We start from the raw sequence: 16,894 nt of genomic DNA on the forward strand, positions 1-16,894 counted from the left end.
GTGTTTCCTGAATGACGATCCGTGTTTGCATGTTTGCCGAAATAATCTGGTATAAAGGAAAAGTTTTTTTTTCAGTTTGAACCTCAACTTTTCTAAACATATTAATTTCATTTTTTGTCACATTACCATCTTGGTCATGATTTTTATCAACATTATCATCATCACCATCATCACCATCATTATCACCACCACCAGCATCATCATCTTTGTCTTCATCATCACCAACATCACCACCATCGTCATCATCATTCACCATACATATATTAAAAGCAGATCAAAGCTGTTGAATGGAGAAATACATATAGATAAGTGGATAGATGGATGGATAGATTGTTGGATACATGTACCAATAAGTAGATATCTGATCGTAAGATGAATGAGAACTGTAACAGAATAGTATTAATTGCTACTAATTGGCGAACAAATAAACGAATGTGTAAAACCTGAAATTATCTCGGCGGTGAGATGGAAGGAAGGGAGATGAAGAAAAAGAGGAAGAGAAAAAAGAAGATAATCAGACATTCTTGATGATGCAGTATATTTTATATTTCTAAAAAAAATTGTGAAATTGTGAATATTAAACCATAATAAATGAAAATAGTTGAATGGATGGATGAGTGGATGGATAGATGGTTGGATGTTTGGGTAGATGGATAAATAGATGTATGGTTGGATGGATAGATAGATAGATGGATAAAAAAATAAACTCTTCATCAACTCCACCCTTTCCTTAACGATCCCTTCCTACCACTTACCTGCTACCAAGGGCCACTCACTCCTCTGCAAACTCCACGAGAAACAAAGACGGTCCTCATTCACGGCTGATCTGACTGCTACCCGATGATGATGATATAGACGATGATAAATACAATCAAAAAAATTAACACTAATAATATTGATAATAACAAATGAAGGCGCCTGGCACCGATGATGCAGTAACTGTGTTCGACTGCAAGCAGATCCCTGTCTACCTCTTGTAAAAGTGTGTGTGTGTGTGATGTTTTCATTCACGTGTACGTGCAGCGCAGCGCTTTTGTAGTTGATGACGCGCCTCAGTCGCTTGCCATGGCTCTTTTTAAAATGACTTAGTAGTAATAATAATAATAATATAATAATAATACCAATTTTATTATTATTATTAATAATTATAATGGGAACAATCTTTTATTCATCAATAAAATCAATAAAAATGACAATACAAATTAAGTAAAATAAAATGAAAAGTCAATGAAATAATTAGTGTTTTATCAAATCTGCGAAGCTCATCATTCAAATCGAGTGAGTACAGCCAGAGTTAATTAGTTTCAAAATTGGTTCATTTCAAATTTCTATCACAATAGATAGCGTACGACGATGATACAGCAGACTTAATAAGGTCGTTGCAAAAGTTATCAGACCAAACAATGTTTATATGAGATAAATTAAATTGCTTGAATAGACCCAATGTAGAAATTTCGAATGTATTTATTTTTATTTTCAAATGTTTGCAATCGTCAATTAAGTTATTTTTCAAATTATTAGAGTATTTAGATAGTTTATATTCTTTTGAGCTGAGGAAGTTGGTTTCGTGGCAAACTGTTAATTCCAGAATTTCCAACGTTTCACCGCGTAGCAATGCGATATCTGGTCGCAATGACTTGAATAAGCGTGATAGTGGTTGAACATCTCCCGTCGAGGATTATTGTCAATATTTTGTTGTGTCTTGTTGTGTATCTATCCAGTGCCGACGAAGAACTGCAGTTGGATAGTACATGTTTATTCGTTTGTAGATTATTGCATAACAAGCACTGGGCAGTGGAAGGCTTTCCCCATCTGGACAGGTTGGCATTTGTTGGCAGTTGCTGAATTAAACCTTTCCGGACGAATCTGAATAGAACCTCTGGAAGGTTTGCAATGTATCGTGACCAGTGATCAATTCTAGTTGCCGGAATATGATCACTGATTGCCTTGACTATCATACCTTGACAGCGGAGTGAGGTCAGCCGTGTAAATTCTGTACTTTGTTGTCGAAGTACTAGTGCCTTGAGCGTTGATTTGATGTCGTTCGAATCGGGTAGCTGATTATCCACCGCAATATAGTTGTTGAATGATTCGGCCCACAAGCACTTAAGTTCGTCTTTGCCGTTTGATTTTAGATAATTGCGTAGTTTAATTTGCATAGATTCGGCATAGTGCTTGGGAGACCTAATGTTCAAGCCTCCCAATTTGAAGGGGAGCGACATGCATTCAGACACACAGCTGCTGATAGGTAGTGACAGCCATGATCTCACCGATTCAACAATGAGAGGGTCGAGGCAGCTGCCTATCCAGGTCAAGGAAATGTCGTATGTCCGCAACTCAAATGCCAATTGCGACGGTATATATCTACGTAGAATTTGTAGTTTCCAATTTGCCGTCGTGTCCAGTTTGTTAATCACTAATAGCAAATTTTTTAGCTTACCATTCAGCTGTTTTTTAGCCCTACTGTTGTTGCCTTCAAAATCATAGGTTTTGCCCAGATAGACAAAGTGTCCGCCTATGTCGACATGAGGAATTGGTTTTTCGTCGATAATCAGCATCGGGAGAAATTGTTCATAAGTACCGTTTTTTTCCTCATACCGAATGTTGAACATTTATCAATTTTTAATTTCATTTATCAATTCATAATAATAATGATAATAACAATAATAATGATAATGATAATGGTAATAATGGTTACGATGATAGCCAACTGATGCTGGTGAGGATGTTGATGATAAACAAACATGGAATATTATTATTATTATTATCATTTAGGAGAATGGCGACGAAGACAATGGTGAATGACGCTAATAATGGAAATGATGATGCTGCTGATGATGATAACAATAATGATGACAATAATGATAAATTGATGGCGACGATGACGATGATGATGACCACTAACATTTCCACCAGAGTACCATACCGTTGCCTAGGTCTTGGAATTTGAAGCAGTAGAAACTTTTAACTCTGTTTACGATGGTGACGATGATTGTGTTGATGAAAATGATGATTCTGATGATGATGATAACAATAATGATGATGATGACAAATACGACGATAGTATCATGATATTAATAATATCGATCATCGTATTAATGATGATGACTATGATATATATCAAACAAATATTTTATATAATTTGTTTTTGATTGGAAGACGCTATAGTGCCATTTTTTAAGTCGTTTGACACCGCGGTTTGACCAGGTTCGAATCTTTCCTCACTCTCGATGTATGTATGTATGTATGTATGTATGTATGTATGTCTGTATGTATGTATGTATGTCTGTATGTATGTATGTATGTATGTATGTATGTATGTATGTCTGTATGTATGTTTGTATGTATGTCTGTATGTATGTATGTATGTCTGTATGTATGTATGTATGTATGTTAAAACCAAAACATGATGAGTGACACTGAACCGTCAAACATCAAGTAACAAATGGATTAACACTTTGATTTGTCGTTAATTGCACATGTCGGCATTCAGTTGGATATTTTCAAGCACACAGACACGCAGGAACCGCTGCAACAAGCACGAAATGTGGTTAGTTGCGAAAAACAGTTCCCTGCTGTCGCCTGATCTGACGCTGATCATTTTACATATTGCCTTAAGAAATTTAAGGGTGTTGGAGTCCATCGGGCCGAGAACCTCGATACATATTGGCAAGAATTCCATCGAGGGGAGGGCATTCCCATATTTTTTCATTTTCTCATCCGCTGCCCTGGCCGCGGCCAAACCGCATTCTTTACTTGTCAGGTTTACGTATCGTTCGGCGAGGGTGCCAGGGACCGTAACATCCCACGCCAAACATCTGCCGGCTCTCCAAGGTATTAGTGTGCATCCGTCCGGGTGCCTACCATCATGCGCAGAAATGCCGGATGGTTCCTTGAGAACCGGGATTGAAGCCTTGGAGAAGAGCCGACAAATGTAATCGTTTAGCGCTAAGTGACGTAGTTGACGGCCCCCACCCAGGCGACAAACCAAACCGTGGTGCCCAAACTCGTCCGCCCCAGCGCCACATCGGCACGTGTATTTATTCTGAATGACCAGGCCAAGTCTGAAGCCAATGGCAAATCTCACAGACTCGTCGTCAAGCCTGGTGCCCACAGAGGTGTTGGGCCACGATCTCAACCACCCACAGCTGGCAACGCTGGACATGGCCAACAAACGAGCGGTGGAAAAGTCGTCGCCGCATGAAGACAACAAATTTTGAAAGATTTTTTTATATTCTTCGTTCAAAAATTGGACGTGCGTACGGTCTCCCGGGGCGGACACTGAGGGAAGAATATCGCGGCAACAAAAAAACCGGTGGAGCAGGGAAGACTGCAGGTCGAGAGTGGCAGCGGCAGAAGAATTATAAACAACGGGAGCCAGCTGAACCACGCTAAGCAACCCCAGCTCACCAAATCGCACGGGCAGCTGAGCCTGGGACAAACCACTGTCGGTCACTTGAACATTGCAAACCGACGACAGGGCGGTGCGCAGGGCTCCGTCAAATTTGCCCAATTTAGAAAAATCAATGTGTTTGGATGTACGCAGGAAGTACATCAATTTGGGCAAACTGAGGGCATTGCGGATAATAGTCAAGGCATCATGGGCCGAAAGACAGGAAACACGACCCAGGGCGAATTTAAGCTCAGAGAGCTTTTGGTCAAAAAACTTTATTTGATAATCGCCCTCGACCAAGGGTGTGCCTAAAAAACTCAGTTCTGATGCACCAACTCTAGGTATTTTAGCCAGCGCATGTGGCACCTGAAATAAACTTTGGCAGTGAAGTTCGCATTTTTTAATGTTTAACTCTAAACCAATTGCAGCGGAGTTATGCTTCAAATATTTGTAGCTATCGGCCAGATTTGGGCCGTTCGAAGCAATGCTGATATCATCCAGATAAGCGCAAACGAAAGTGGACGAAGCTTTCTCTAAGAGTGGATGTAGAGTTAGTGCGAACAGCAAAGGTCCAAGGGGATCACCCTGCTGTACCCCCTCGGCTGATTCTACAACCCAAGAGTGGTAGCCAAGGGAAGAGACTCCGCCATAGGCAGAATGGCAAAAATTATAGATATTGGGGCAAAAAAGTTTGACAGCCTCCAACATCGAGTCTCTTCTCAAGGCATTGAAGGCGTTTTTAAAGTCCAGTTTCAGAAACCCCCATTGATCGGGGAGGTCGGTGACCAATCTTCGAACCGCATGAACAGCGGCCTCAGCACCACCCTCAATCCCGACACCCAACTGAGTCGGGTAGAATTTGGTCTTGAGTTCGACCACGACCAGGGCCAAGGCACATTTGCCGGCCAACCTTCTCCAAACGTTCCCGACCGCAATCGGTCTGACCCCTTCGTCTTTCTTATTTAAAGCTATTAGCCGGCCTCCAAAAAAGGACCGGCGGACGGAGAGTGGGCAAGCTCCAGATAGGATCAAATTAATGAATTGGGTTAAGGAGTTCAGTGTGTTGTCGATTGGCAAGGGGCCTGAAAAAACATCCTTAAGGTGCTGGGGTCGTAGGCCATCCAGGCCTCCAGAAGAACCGTTTTTGAACGATTTAACGGCCCTCAGCACCTCGGCTAGAGAAACGCAACCAGCCGTTGGTGTCAATGCGGGAAAGACCCGCCTGTCCACCGGAATTTTTGGGTGGATGGAACATAATTTATTGAAGGTGGCCGGCGAGCTCTCCGCCAGGCCCTCCGGCGAACAGACAAGTCTGACAGCCGAGAACAGGTTTCCCTGTTCAATACAAGATGACACAGCATTGATTCACCGATCGGGGTTGTGCTTTTGTGATTTGGCATTATTGAACCCATCAAAGCACAGTACCAGGGTTTCAAGACCAATAGTTGAATATTCGCTTAGACGCTTGTTGATCAGATTGCCCTGGTTGATCCGGCGACCCCCTCTGGAAGTTTTCTGTAAGACGTATGGGACAAAACAGTGGAGTCTAACCCAGTGAGCCGTGTCACCAGGGTCATTACAAACAGCCGTCAGCAAGGCGTTCAGATCATGTGCGAACTTCTTCCTGCATGGCTTAGGGATATGGTCGTACACGGTACACATTTCAGCACGGCCGTCAGCTTGTCAAAAACACCAGAGTAATCCAGGTCGAGAGGATCACCGGAGACCGATGCGGCCGACGACCGTGTGTGCAACCCGGGCTTGGGGTCGGGTGCGGCACCGAGAGGCGCAGCAGCCCTCGCGCCCGATGGATCAACTTTTTTCCGGGACCCTGAGCATTCTTGTCCTTTCATTTTACCTCCGTGCCGACATAACTTCCCGTCTGGAGTGCTTCTATAGTGGTTAAAGCAGACAGGGCACTGTTGTAACGTTGGAGCCATATGTGATTAAAAACAACCAAGAAACGAAGGAAAGAAAACAAACCAAGTGGGGTGGATGGATGAATGAATGGATGAACCAGTGAATGACCAAATGAACGGGCCAGCGAACAAACGAATGATTGAGTGAATGATGGGGGAATGAATGAGCTAATTACTGAACGGACGAGTGAGGGAAAAAAAAGAATGAATGAGTGAGTGAATAAATGAATGAATGAATGAATAAACAACCGAACGAATGGATGAATTAACGAATACATGAATGAGTGACGGATTGAATGAACGAGCGAACGGATAAATGACTGAATTATCTTTAAATATTTAACCAGTGGAAAATATATATAACTTTTTCAACTTTTATTTATTTTTTTTCTTTTCTTTTTTTTTATTGATGAATGAATGAGTGAGTGAACAAATGAGTGAATGAGTGAATACAAAAACCTAGGTAACAGTGTGGGAGGAGACAACTATTGCAGCAAACTTTGGCCTAATCTCTCCCCTTATAATTTATTTTTTTTTACACAGATTTTAAAAATTGGTTCAGGAAATTTCTTTTTATAAATAAATTTTAATTTTAATTTTAAATTTTAATTTCAAAAGTAAATTAAAAATAATTGCGGTGTATGTATGTATGTTTGTATGTATGTATGTCTGTCTGTATGAATGCATGCATGTTTGTGTGTCTGTATGTATGTATGTATGTCTGTATGTATGTATAAATGTATATAGATCCACGAAAACTATTGAGGTGTTTTTGAAATACATGAGAAAAAATCACTCAAGTGTTAAAAATAATTTAGAAGAGTGCGTAAAAATGACGCATTCGTTGCTGCAAATATTATAGCATATAACGATAACAGTGACGTCATCGTTATGACGTCATTATCAGATTGTGATATCGTTGAAAATGATGATTGCGATGACAGTAACTGCAAAGATGACGATACTTTGTGTGATTATGTTTATTCATGACTGTTATCATCTGATATGATAGGTGGCGATTAAGATGTTGTTGTTGTTGTTGTTGTTGTTTATGCTGTTGTTGTTGTTTATGTTGTTGTTGGTCTGCTGTATGATGAAGCACGAACTAGGCATCTATCAATTAACGCTAGAAAATAAACAACAACTACTACATCAACAACAACAAAAACATCAACAACACCAACCACATTAGTACAAACAACATCAACAACGTCAAATACATAAATACAGACAACATCAACAACATCAAAAACACCAAGGAGAACAACTACAACAACAACAACTACAACAACAACAACATCAGTTTTAACATTAACAACATCTAAAACAACGACATCAGAAAACTTTAACTGGAAGTTAAAAAAATTACGGTAATGAATTTAGTAGTTTGGCTATAAAATTCCTGCTAACCCGTGTGTATTAAAAATATTTGTACAACAACATAAACCACAATATATTTGTTAATAATTATGCTATACGGTATAATAATAATAATAATAATAATAATAATAATAATAACAATAATAATAATAATGATAATATATTTGTTATTCTTCATTTTCTATCTGCAATAATGAATATTTTTATGAAAATTCACTAAATCAAAAACTTTAATAAATATCTAAACGCTCATATACTTAATATTTCGTATTTAAGTGTCTGGATTTGGATTTCTAAGAAGAATTTGGAAAATTTATTTTGTCAGTACTTTTACTTGGAACCTGAGAACTTTTACTGAACAAAAATTACTTAAAGACAAAGCAGAAACATTACCGACAAAAATTATAAAATCAATAGAGGAAAAAAATGCTAACACCAACCCTTTGTTTATTTCAACGATTCTATAGGCGCTGTCGTTCTCAATGGAAAGACATTTAATGTGTTGTTTGTTTGTGTTTGTTGTGCACATTTTTTGTTGTTGTTGTTGATGTTGTTGTTGATGTTGTTGTTGATGTTGTTGTTGATGTTGTTGTTGATGCTGTTGGTAGTGTTGTTGGTAGTGTTGATGTTGATGTGGTTGATGTTGTTGGTAGTGTTGTTGTTGATGTTGTGGTTGATGTTGTTGTTGATGTTGTCGTTGATGATGCTGTTTAAAAAGTTGTTGTCGTCGTTGTTGTTGCTGTGAAGCTAGTTGCTGAAGTGACCAACGCCGACCTTGATATTCGTATTGTGAATGGTATAGTTGATGATGACCGTCAACTTGTTGTCCGAGATGGTTGTTAACATCTTCTTGCGGTCGGTGATCATCATGGTTGTGGCTATGGTGCAGCCGAGAATGATCGCTAGTATTTACATTCCCATTTTGCCTACTGCGATAATTGTGATTTTGAAAGTTTTGTGGAAGTTGTTGTTGTTGCCGAATCTGTTGTCTGCTCGATGGATGGCTGGTTTCATTTTCTTTGTGAACATCAAACAATGCCAAAGGTGATGATGGTGATGATGGAGTTGATGAGTTTGGCGGGTGTGATAATGATGAATGGGATGACGGTGATGGCGATGATGCTGATGATGATAATGGTGATGATGACAGTGTAGACGACGACGACGACGATGGTGGTGGTCGTGAATTCAAATCATTCCTGCAAGGAACTTGCGATGAATACCATGTTACGAATGAAGATGATGATATGATGATGTGCTTCCTCTGAGTCCACATGCTAATTTGGTGGTTGTTAAAATGTAATGACGACGAAGAAGAAGATGATGATGATGATGACGATGATGATGGTGGCGGTTGCGAGACTGAATGAAAGATTTCTTGAGTTGTCCAAGATCTTTTTGACAATGATGACAATGATGATGACGATGATGATGACGATAATGATGGTGACGATGATGATGATGATGACGGCAATGACGGAAGATATGATAAGGAATTAGAAGTCAATTCTTTGGAAGAGTCATGTGGTGATGATGATGAGGATGAGGATGATGAAGATGATGAGGATGAAGATGATAAAGATGATGATGCCAAAGAAATTGAATTTGTAGAAGTTTTCCAAAGTAAATCATCCACATACAAATCATCTCCAAACTTATCAGCGTCTAATTTGTTTCCCGCCATACGATGATTAGTTTGATTGTGATGATGTGAGTGAGGTTGATTGCTATGATGATGATGATGGGTTTGTGAATCTATCTCTTCGATGTCTTGTTCATCTGAGGACCACAAAAATTTCGGGAAGTTACAAAATCCTCCTTTAGTCATGTGACCTTGGTGATGGTAGATTATGAATGATTGAAAATGTGGATGAATTAACGAACGAATGAATGAATGAATGAACGAACGATTGAATAAATGGATGAATAATTAAATAAATGAATGATTGAATGAATGGATGAAAGAATGAATGAATGAGCGAATGAACGAACGATTGAACGATTGAATGAATGGACGAATGATTGAATGAATGATTGAATAAACAAACAAAAGAATGAAGGAATGCATGAATTGATAAATAAATTAAAAATTTTCACTTATAAATTAATAAATTTCTGACGATAAATTTTTTAAACGAAAATCGTTAACTTAACACACACCTTCTTTGTTGTGGCCCTCCTTGTCTTCAAACATTTTTGCAGTAATGGCAAATTTAAGTATCATAATTATCGTAATAACTATCAGTTTTGTATCCATTTTATCTAGTTTTTTTCTACTGGACAACTGAAATTATCTCAAATTTTTTTTCCGCTGGTTGGTCATAAATAACACAAATATGTTAGTTTGTTTTGAATAAATGAAAAAAATGAATGGATGAACTAATAGCTGGACGAATGGATAAACAAATGAATGAATGATTGATTGAATGAATGAATGAACAAATAAATGAATGAATAATAGATTAAATGAATATGGTATAGATGTTTAAGCGAATGAATACAAAGTTTATAATAATTTTATAGGCATGTTTCAGTTACGATGACAATAAAGAAGTGAGATTGATTACAATGTGATAATGATGTTGTGGCTTCGATGACGATGTGGATGAGGCCGCGACTACAGCAGCAACCACTAGCACCGGAAAATTACTTTTCATCTGAGTATTTGATGGCAGTAGATAGGTTAGCGTGTTAAGATCATCTGTCGCTTTCCTTGACAGACGTCCAACATCTGTGCTAATGCGTGCGCTTTCAAGTGAATTTAAAGTTTTTCAAAATCAGTGAATCTCATTTCTATCTTCTATGTTGTCGTTTTTATTTCAAAAGTGAAAGATTCCTGAATAATTTTTAAGAATATTACTGAAGTTTTTTTAGACATATGAGATGAATTTTAACTAGTACGAAGTAATAACATGGAATGAACTCGAATGAGCTATGTTGGATGAAAAACGCTTTCAAAATACGCACATTTTGAAAAATTATTTTTATCATAACTTATCAGATTTGATTTTTTTATTATTTAAAAAAAAACCTAAAATATAAGTTATAATCATGCTACAAAGATAAACAAGATAGTTATTAAGCAAAATATGCGAGTATATCTTCGCATAGGTATTACATGTACATTGACATACCTTTATCTGGGATAAATTTTAAATAATTTGTTATCCAAAATATTTCAACCTTTTATAACACATTAAATATCAAACTATACTTGTGTGTGTGTTTACATATATTTGTATGTGTATGTACGTGCGTATGTGTATGTGTGTGTGTATGTGAAACGATTTCTCCCCAATGCATGTACATATATATCCAAATCTTCCGAATGCTTTGTTGGACATGAAAACTAATTACATAAGCAGATGAATAGCTATTATAGGTGCAACTCTTTTGTGCATGGAAATTATATTTTAATCATTATATACAGGTATATGTATATATATATATATATATATATATATATATATATATATATAAATGTTTATAGAGAGAGAGAGAAAAAGAGAGAGAGAGAGAGAGAGGAAAAGAGAAAAAAAGAGAGAGAGAGAAAAAAGAGGGAAAGAGAGCGAGAGTGAGAAAGAGAGAGAGAGAGAGAATATTATATATATAACCTAACCTATATATAAGTGCACATGGATATAAATGCGTATAGGTGTGCGTGCGTGTATGTGTGTATGTACGTGCGTTACGGATTGCTGATGACGGCGTTCATATGACTAAATTATTTAAAAACAAAGAATAAGTTTACGTGAACGTAAAACATCTTTTGATGACGTCATGTGTAAACAACAGCAACAACATTTTAAAACCAAAACATCAACGCATTTGTTCTCTACTTCGAGCTTTAATAACTTCTTTACAAGAATCGAGTTAATTTGTTAACATTATCCTCTAATGTTTTTGAGATTTGGTATAGATTCAGAAAATCCTAACATACTGAGTAAGTTTAAGATCACAAGGTGAATAATTCTTTTACATATGAGCGGCACGATATTGGCATGCAGTTACTGGGTTCGAACGCTTATCACATCTACAATTTTCAATCAATTTATCGATTAGTCAATCACAAACATTCAATAAAACGTATTTTACTTAATGGGAACTTGTTGATTACTTTATGAAACGTTGAAAGTAATTACATTTTTGTAAAAATTAATTACTAAATAAACAATTTCTCTACAATGACGTCACCAGCTGACTCCTCCTACAATTCTACTTGATTGACATTGGCGAGAGCGGAATGTGTAGCTACAGGAAGACAGCCAAAGAATTAATCTGCATCGTCCTTCTCGCCTGCCTCTCTCGCCGTGGTGGTCGGTGTCATTAACGATGATTGTATAGATTGACTGTATTCATGATATAAATATTTTTGTGGTATGTGTTTTTCTCTGTATTTTATTATCATTCATCTCTCTCTCTTTCTCTCCTCTCTCTCTTTCTCTCCTCTCTCTCTTTCTCTGGTTTACTTTCTCTTTTTCTTTAATATTCTTTCTTGTGATTATGTTTAACTCATTCATCTTTAATATTCTCTCTCTCCATCTTTCCTTTGACTTCACCATCACCATCGTTCTCATCATCGTACTATCTCCACTTTCATCACCATCAAACTCCTCCTCCTTCTCTTACCTTTATCTCCATCACCATCATCATCTTACCCAACACATCACCACAACAGTTACCAGTCAACTGAGAGGACCGGATTCAGCAGCTGTAGTTATCGGTGGTCAGTTCGTCATGAAGTGCAACATCACAATTCCTCCCGCCGGCCCATCACCATCTTCATCACTGCATCACGTAAGAGGGAACTTTCATTGGAGCTGGACATTCAATGGGATGGTCATTGTGCACGGGCCTGGCTGTCAGTTAGTGGATGTCATCATCATTGTGACGTCATTCTGACGTCATATATATTTAATTAGTCAAGATGAATGGAATGACGTGAAAGAGACTAAATGTGACAGGCCACCATTCATATACAAAATCAAGTTAACATGTTTATTATAAGAATGATAACACGTTGAGTTTTTTTTTACAATTTTGCGCGTGAATATATGACAATATGTTATCTTAACAATTCATTCATTATTGACACTTTAATGTACATATGATCTACATAGAACATAATTGCTGTAGTTTTATTAACAACAAAGTAGTGACTATAGAGAGTGCCTTGGTTGGCAGAGAACACTCCAAGTTCCAGTTGAGGGTTGAGATATTTTCTCAAATGCCATGCAATTCATGTCAAAATGTTGTTTTCACTCCAACAAGGTTGAGTAGCTTCGAGCTGGGAAGCAAATACCAAACCTTATCAGACAGCCCCTACTCATGTGACGTTATCATTAGCAAGATTGCCTTCAATGGTAGTGTTACATTTTATTCAGAGTTCGTTGATTGATTGGTGTGTTTAAATTTGTAGTGTAAATTTTGAACTTTATGACTCTTTCATTAAAATTTTTTTAAAGTGTTTCACAGAGTTATTAACAACTAACACTTTGTAAATCAATTGCCTATTACACAGATTCTACCATATACACGTTTTAACCGTGTACCATTTTTGAAAATTTAAAAAAAAACAAAAATTATTAATTCTATTTTGATATTTCATCAATTTTATCAAGTATTTATTCTCTAGCCAGTTTATCAACTCCGCATGTACATATGAAGTTGTGGTAATAAAATTAGAATAACGGTTAACTCAGTCTTTATATGGTCCATGCTTTCAATCATATTTTATTTAAGATATCTACAAAGAGATAGTTAACTCAATCCTAATACAATCCATGCAACCTATCTAATCATCATGCATTTAGGACAGTCTTCAGTTATCTTTCCATTTACATACTAACCTACAAAATGATCCACTCATTCAATGACAAATACATGCAACCATATAATCAGACGCCGGGAAATATGAATGTTCGGTTGATGCATCAGAAGGAGCCAGAGTTATATTTCATTTGGTTGTGCTCGGTTGGTTTCTACTTACATTATTAATCAATTCTTACGTAGAGGCATTCGTTCGTTAATGAATGTTTTTTTTATAGACAGATTGTATATTTTTTCGCATTTGCTTGTTGTTAGGTTGATCTAGGCTCATTTGTTAGTCTGTTGGCCATTTTTTTTAAATGTTTTTTATGTTTAATAATAAAATGTTAAGCGTGCGAACTATTTTAAAAATACACTTTTCATATTTGATATAAATCAGACCAGTAGTTTTTATGTAATTTTTGAATCAAATTAAACAAAATTCCAATTTAAATTACCTTAAACATTTTTTATGCTTACGTCTGAGAAATGTAGTCCAACCAAACTCATTCAGACAGACGAGTCGACTGTTCAACTTCACACGATGCTGACTCAGTTGTGAACATGAAAGACCTTGTCAACTTCAAATGTTCACTCAGGTCTATTTATTTAAACAAAATTGACCTGGGCTAATCCCTTGCCAGCAATAAACTTGAAAACTTATCCAAGAAACATTCCTGTAAAATTTCTATCTATCTGATGATGATATTTAATAACTATTTTCATGAAATTAAACTCTATCAGGAGGAGATATTGATATTGCTTTTAAGACATCTGGTTATGTATAGCAGCATATTTTACAGGTTGAACACTAGCAAATCTATGATATTTAAGCTAGGCAATGCTAAAAATTTATTAAATCAGGAAAATTCAATTGTTTAGAGTTATTTATTACGTACAGCAGATTTTTTTTTCTATTTTATTTTATAATAAAAAGTTCAGTAAGCAAGAGTAAAATATTACATAAATATTTTTGAAGTAATTTTGTATTTATTCACACTTTAGGTACATACAGTTAGGAATTATTTCGTATATACGTATTCAACAACCTGTAATACGTATATTACAGATTCAACGATACGACCCACGCCAATGCTCCGCGCCTCGTTTGGAGTCGACCGTCGTTTGACGTCTCCAGATATCAATTCGGACGCGAAAATGACAACAGCTCCCACAACAGCCACCATAACAACGAAAGCCACCAACACAACGACCACAACAGTCACAGACACAACGATCACAACAGCCACAAAAACCACAACAGCCGCAGCAACCACAAGAGCTACATCACGACCAAGAGCGAGGACGGTGACCAAGAAGACATTGTCGAGTCGATGACAATCCAGAAATCGGAAACTGAAAGTATGTCAGAGTTGACGAACACAGTGGAACAGCTGGTGGACTACAAGAAGGTTCCGATCTTTAAATCCTTCAGATGTAGGGCTGCCATGTTGACCTTGGCAGTGGCCATGCCCTTCAACTTTTCATGCTACACCGCTGCCAAACATCTGCTCTGTTGGCACATTTTATTTCGTTTTTAATTTATATGCATCTTTCTGTAATGAACGTTTAAAAGTCAAAAATGTTTGAAGTTTAATTTTTTTAAAGGTATGGTGGTTTGATTGTTTTGCATTTATTTTTATATATTTAATCAGATTTATCTGACAAACCCATTTGAAAATACACACACTCACAACAGACACACACACACAACAAACACACACGCACACAGACACACACACACACACACACACACACACACACGCAGAAACACACACATACACATCTTCCTAAAACTTTCACTTAAAACCCAACGCAGACCCACCTGAAAACGTAACGATAGTAGCACCCAACAGCCACTACGTCCGCCCAAACGACCAGATCGCCTGTGTGGCTGTTTGCAATCCAAGCTGCTCGTACCAGTGGTACTACAATAATTATACTCTTCTGGGTAGGGGGCAAACTTTGCAAGTTGAAAATTCTGGTAAGTAGCAATTATGAAAAAAATTTAGACAAAAAAGATATTGTTAATGCCAGATTTAAAAGTTATAGAGGTTGAGATATTGTCAATGTTAGATTTAAAAGTATAGAGATGGATGTAGAGAAAAAGTGGAAGCCCCTTCAGCCTAATCTATTTTTAATTCAAGAAAAAATAATCAATTGGATAGTTTTAAAAATATTGGCAAACTTTTTTTACATATTAAATCATTTTTTTTCACAAATTTTCTTATTAAAATAGTTTACGTCTTAAATGTTATATAAGTAAATTAAGTTTAGAAAAAATTTCGCGATGTTTCTAAATTTTGGAGCATCTCCACCTACCTCCCTCCAACTCGACCTTAAATCATTCCTTGATTTTTTTTCTACTATTCTTGTGGCTAAACTTTTTAAAAATAAAATTTTTTTGAAAATAAACTTAGGCAGCTATAGTTGCCTGGCAGTCAACATGATCGAAGGAAAGTATTCCACCTCTATGGCTCACACGCACATCTATATAGGTAGGGTAGGTTACTTCGTGTTCACTTCGTTGTGCAATATTTTTTTCAGTTTAATAGTTTATGAAAAAAAGTTATTTAATAATCATGAATTGTTTTTGTATTTTAACAATAAAAAATATTAGATGTCAATATTTAAAATAGATTGAATAAAAAATGAAAAAAAATATTTGTATTATTTTGTTCGAATGAAATGTTTTACCGTCAATGGTTTTAGCAGAAAAAAATTCTTTACTTAAGTCATTTTATTATGACAAAAAAAAATTTTAAACATAATTAAAATTATAGCTAAAATTATAATTATAAATTTAATTATAATTATAAAAACACGCGCAGACGACAGCATGCCAGTCTTGAAAATCGTCCTCATAACGGTCCTCGTCACATTCCTGGCAATCCTGACCGTTTACGTCACCGTGTTTTGCACTACGGCCGATATGAAAGCCGGATTCTATATTTGAAACACTTCTTACAATCCGTCTCTATATTATTAATGGAATGGCCTAGTGGCTTAATGGTTAACGTGCCTGGCACTGATGTTACAGTTACCGGGTTCGAGGACAAAGAGATCCTTACTTGTCAGGTACAATGTGTGCGATGTCACGGCGTTTTATTCACATTGCTGATGATGTTTTTAAGATATAATAATTAGACAAGTGTGAAAATTTAAAATTGGATGATTCTATATAACATTTTAGACAACAGTCATTTAATATACGACCTCATGGTAGAGTTATTTATTTGGGGTACTTCATTTTACGGTGGGATGAAGAAATACATTTTTTTAAATAAATTAATTTTCATCATTTATCATCCATATTTCGATCAAAGAGACCATCGAAATAAGATAATTTTTTTCAAAATTTGGTTATACTAAAACGCATTATTTGATTTAAAAT

The 16,894-nt window shown here is 36.5% G+C and overlaps 1 protein-coding gene across 1 annotated transcript; it reads left to right on the forward strand.

Annotated features, from left to right (window-relative positions):
- Positions 1-11,935: 11,935 nt before the first annotated feature.
- On the forward strand, positions 11,936-16,456 carry HELRODRAFT_174692 (hypothetical protein; the record flags this gene model as incomplete). The annotated part of the gene is made up of 9 exons (XM_009022123.1): positions 11,936-12,008; positions 12,371-12,557; positions 12,964-13,055; positions 13,594-13,665; positions 14,015-14,099; positions 14,570-15,015; positions 15,320-15,484; positions 15,921-16,007; positions 16,332-16,456. 9 exons carry the CDS (start codon positions 11,936-11,938, stop codon positions 16,454-16,456), a joined length of 1,332 nt encoding a protein of 443 aa, XP_009020371.1.
- Positions 16,457-16,894: the final 438 nt, after the last annotated feature.

This window comes from Helobdella robusta (assembly GCF_000326865.2).
Source record: "Helobdella robusta unplaced genomic scaffold HELROscaffold_30, whole genome shotgun sequence".
Lineage (NCBI taxonomy): Eukaryota > Metazoa > Annelida > Clitellata > Rhynchobdellida > Glossiphoniidae > Helobdella > Helobdella robusta.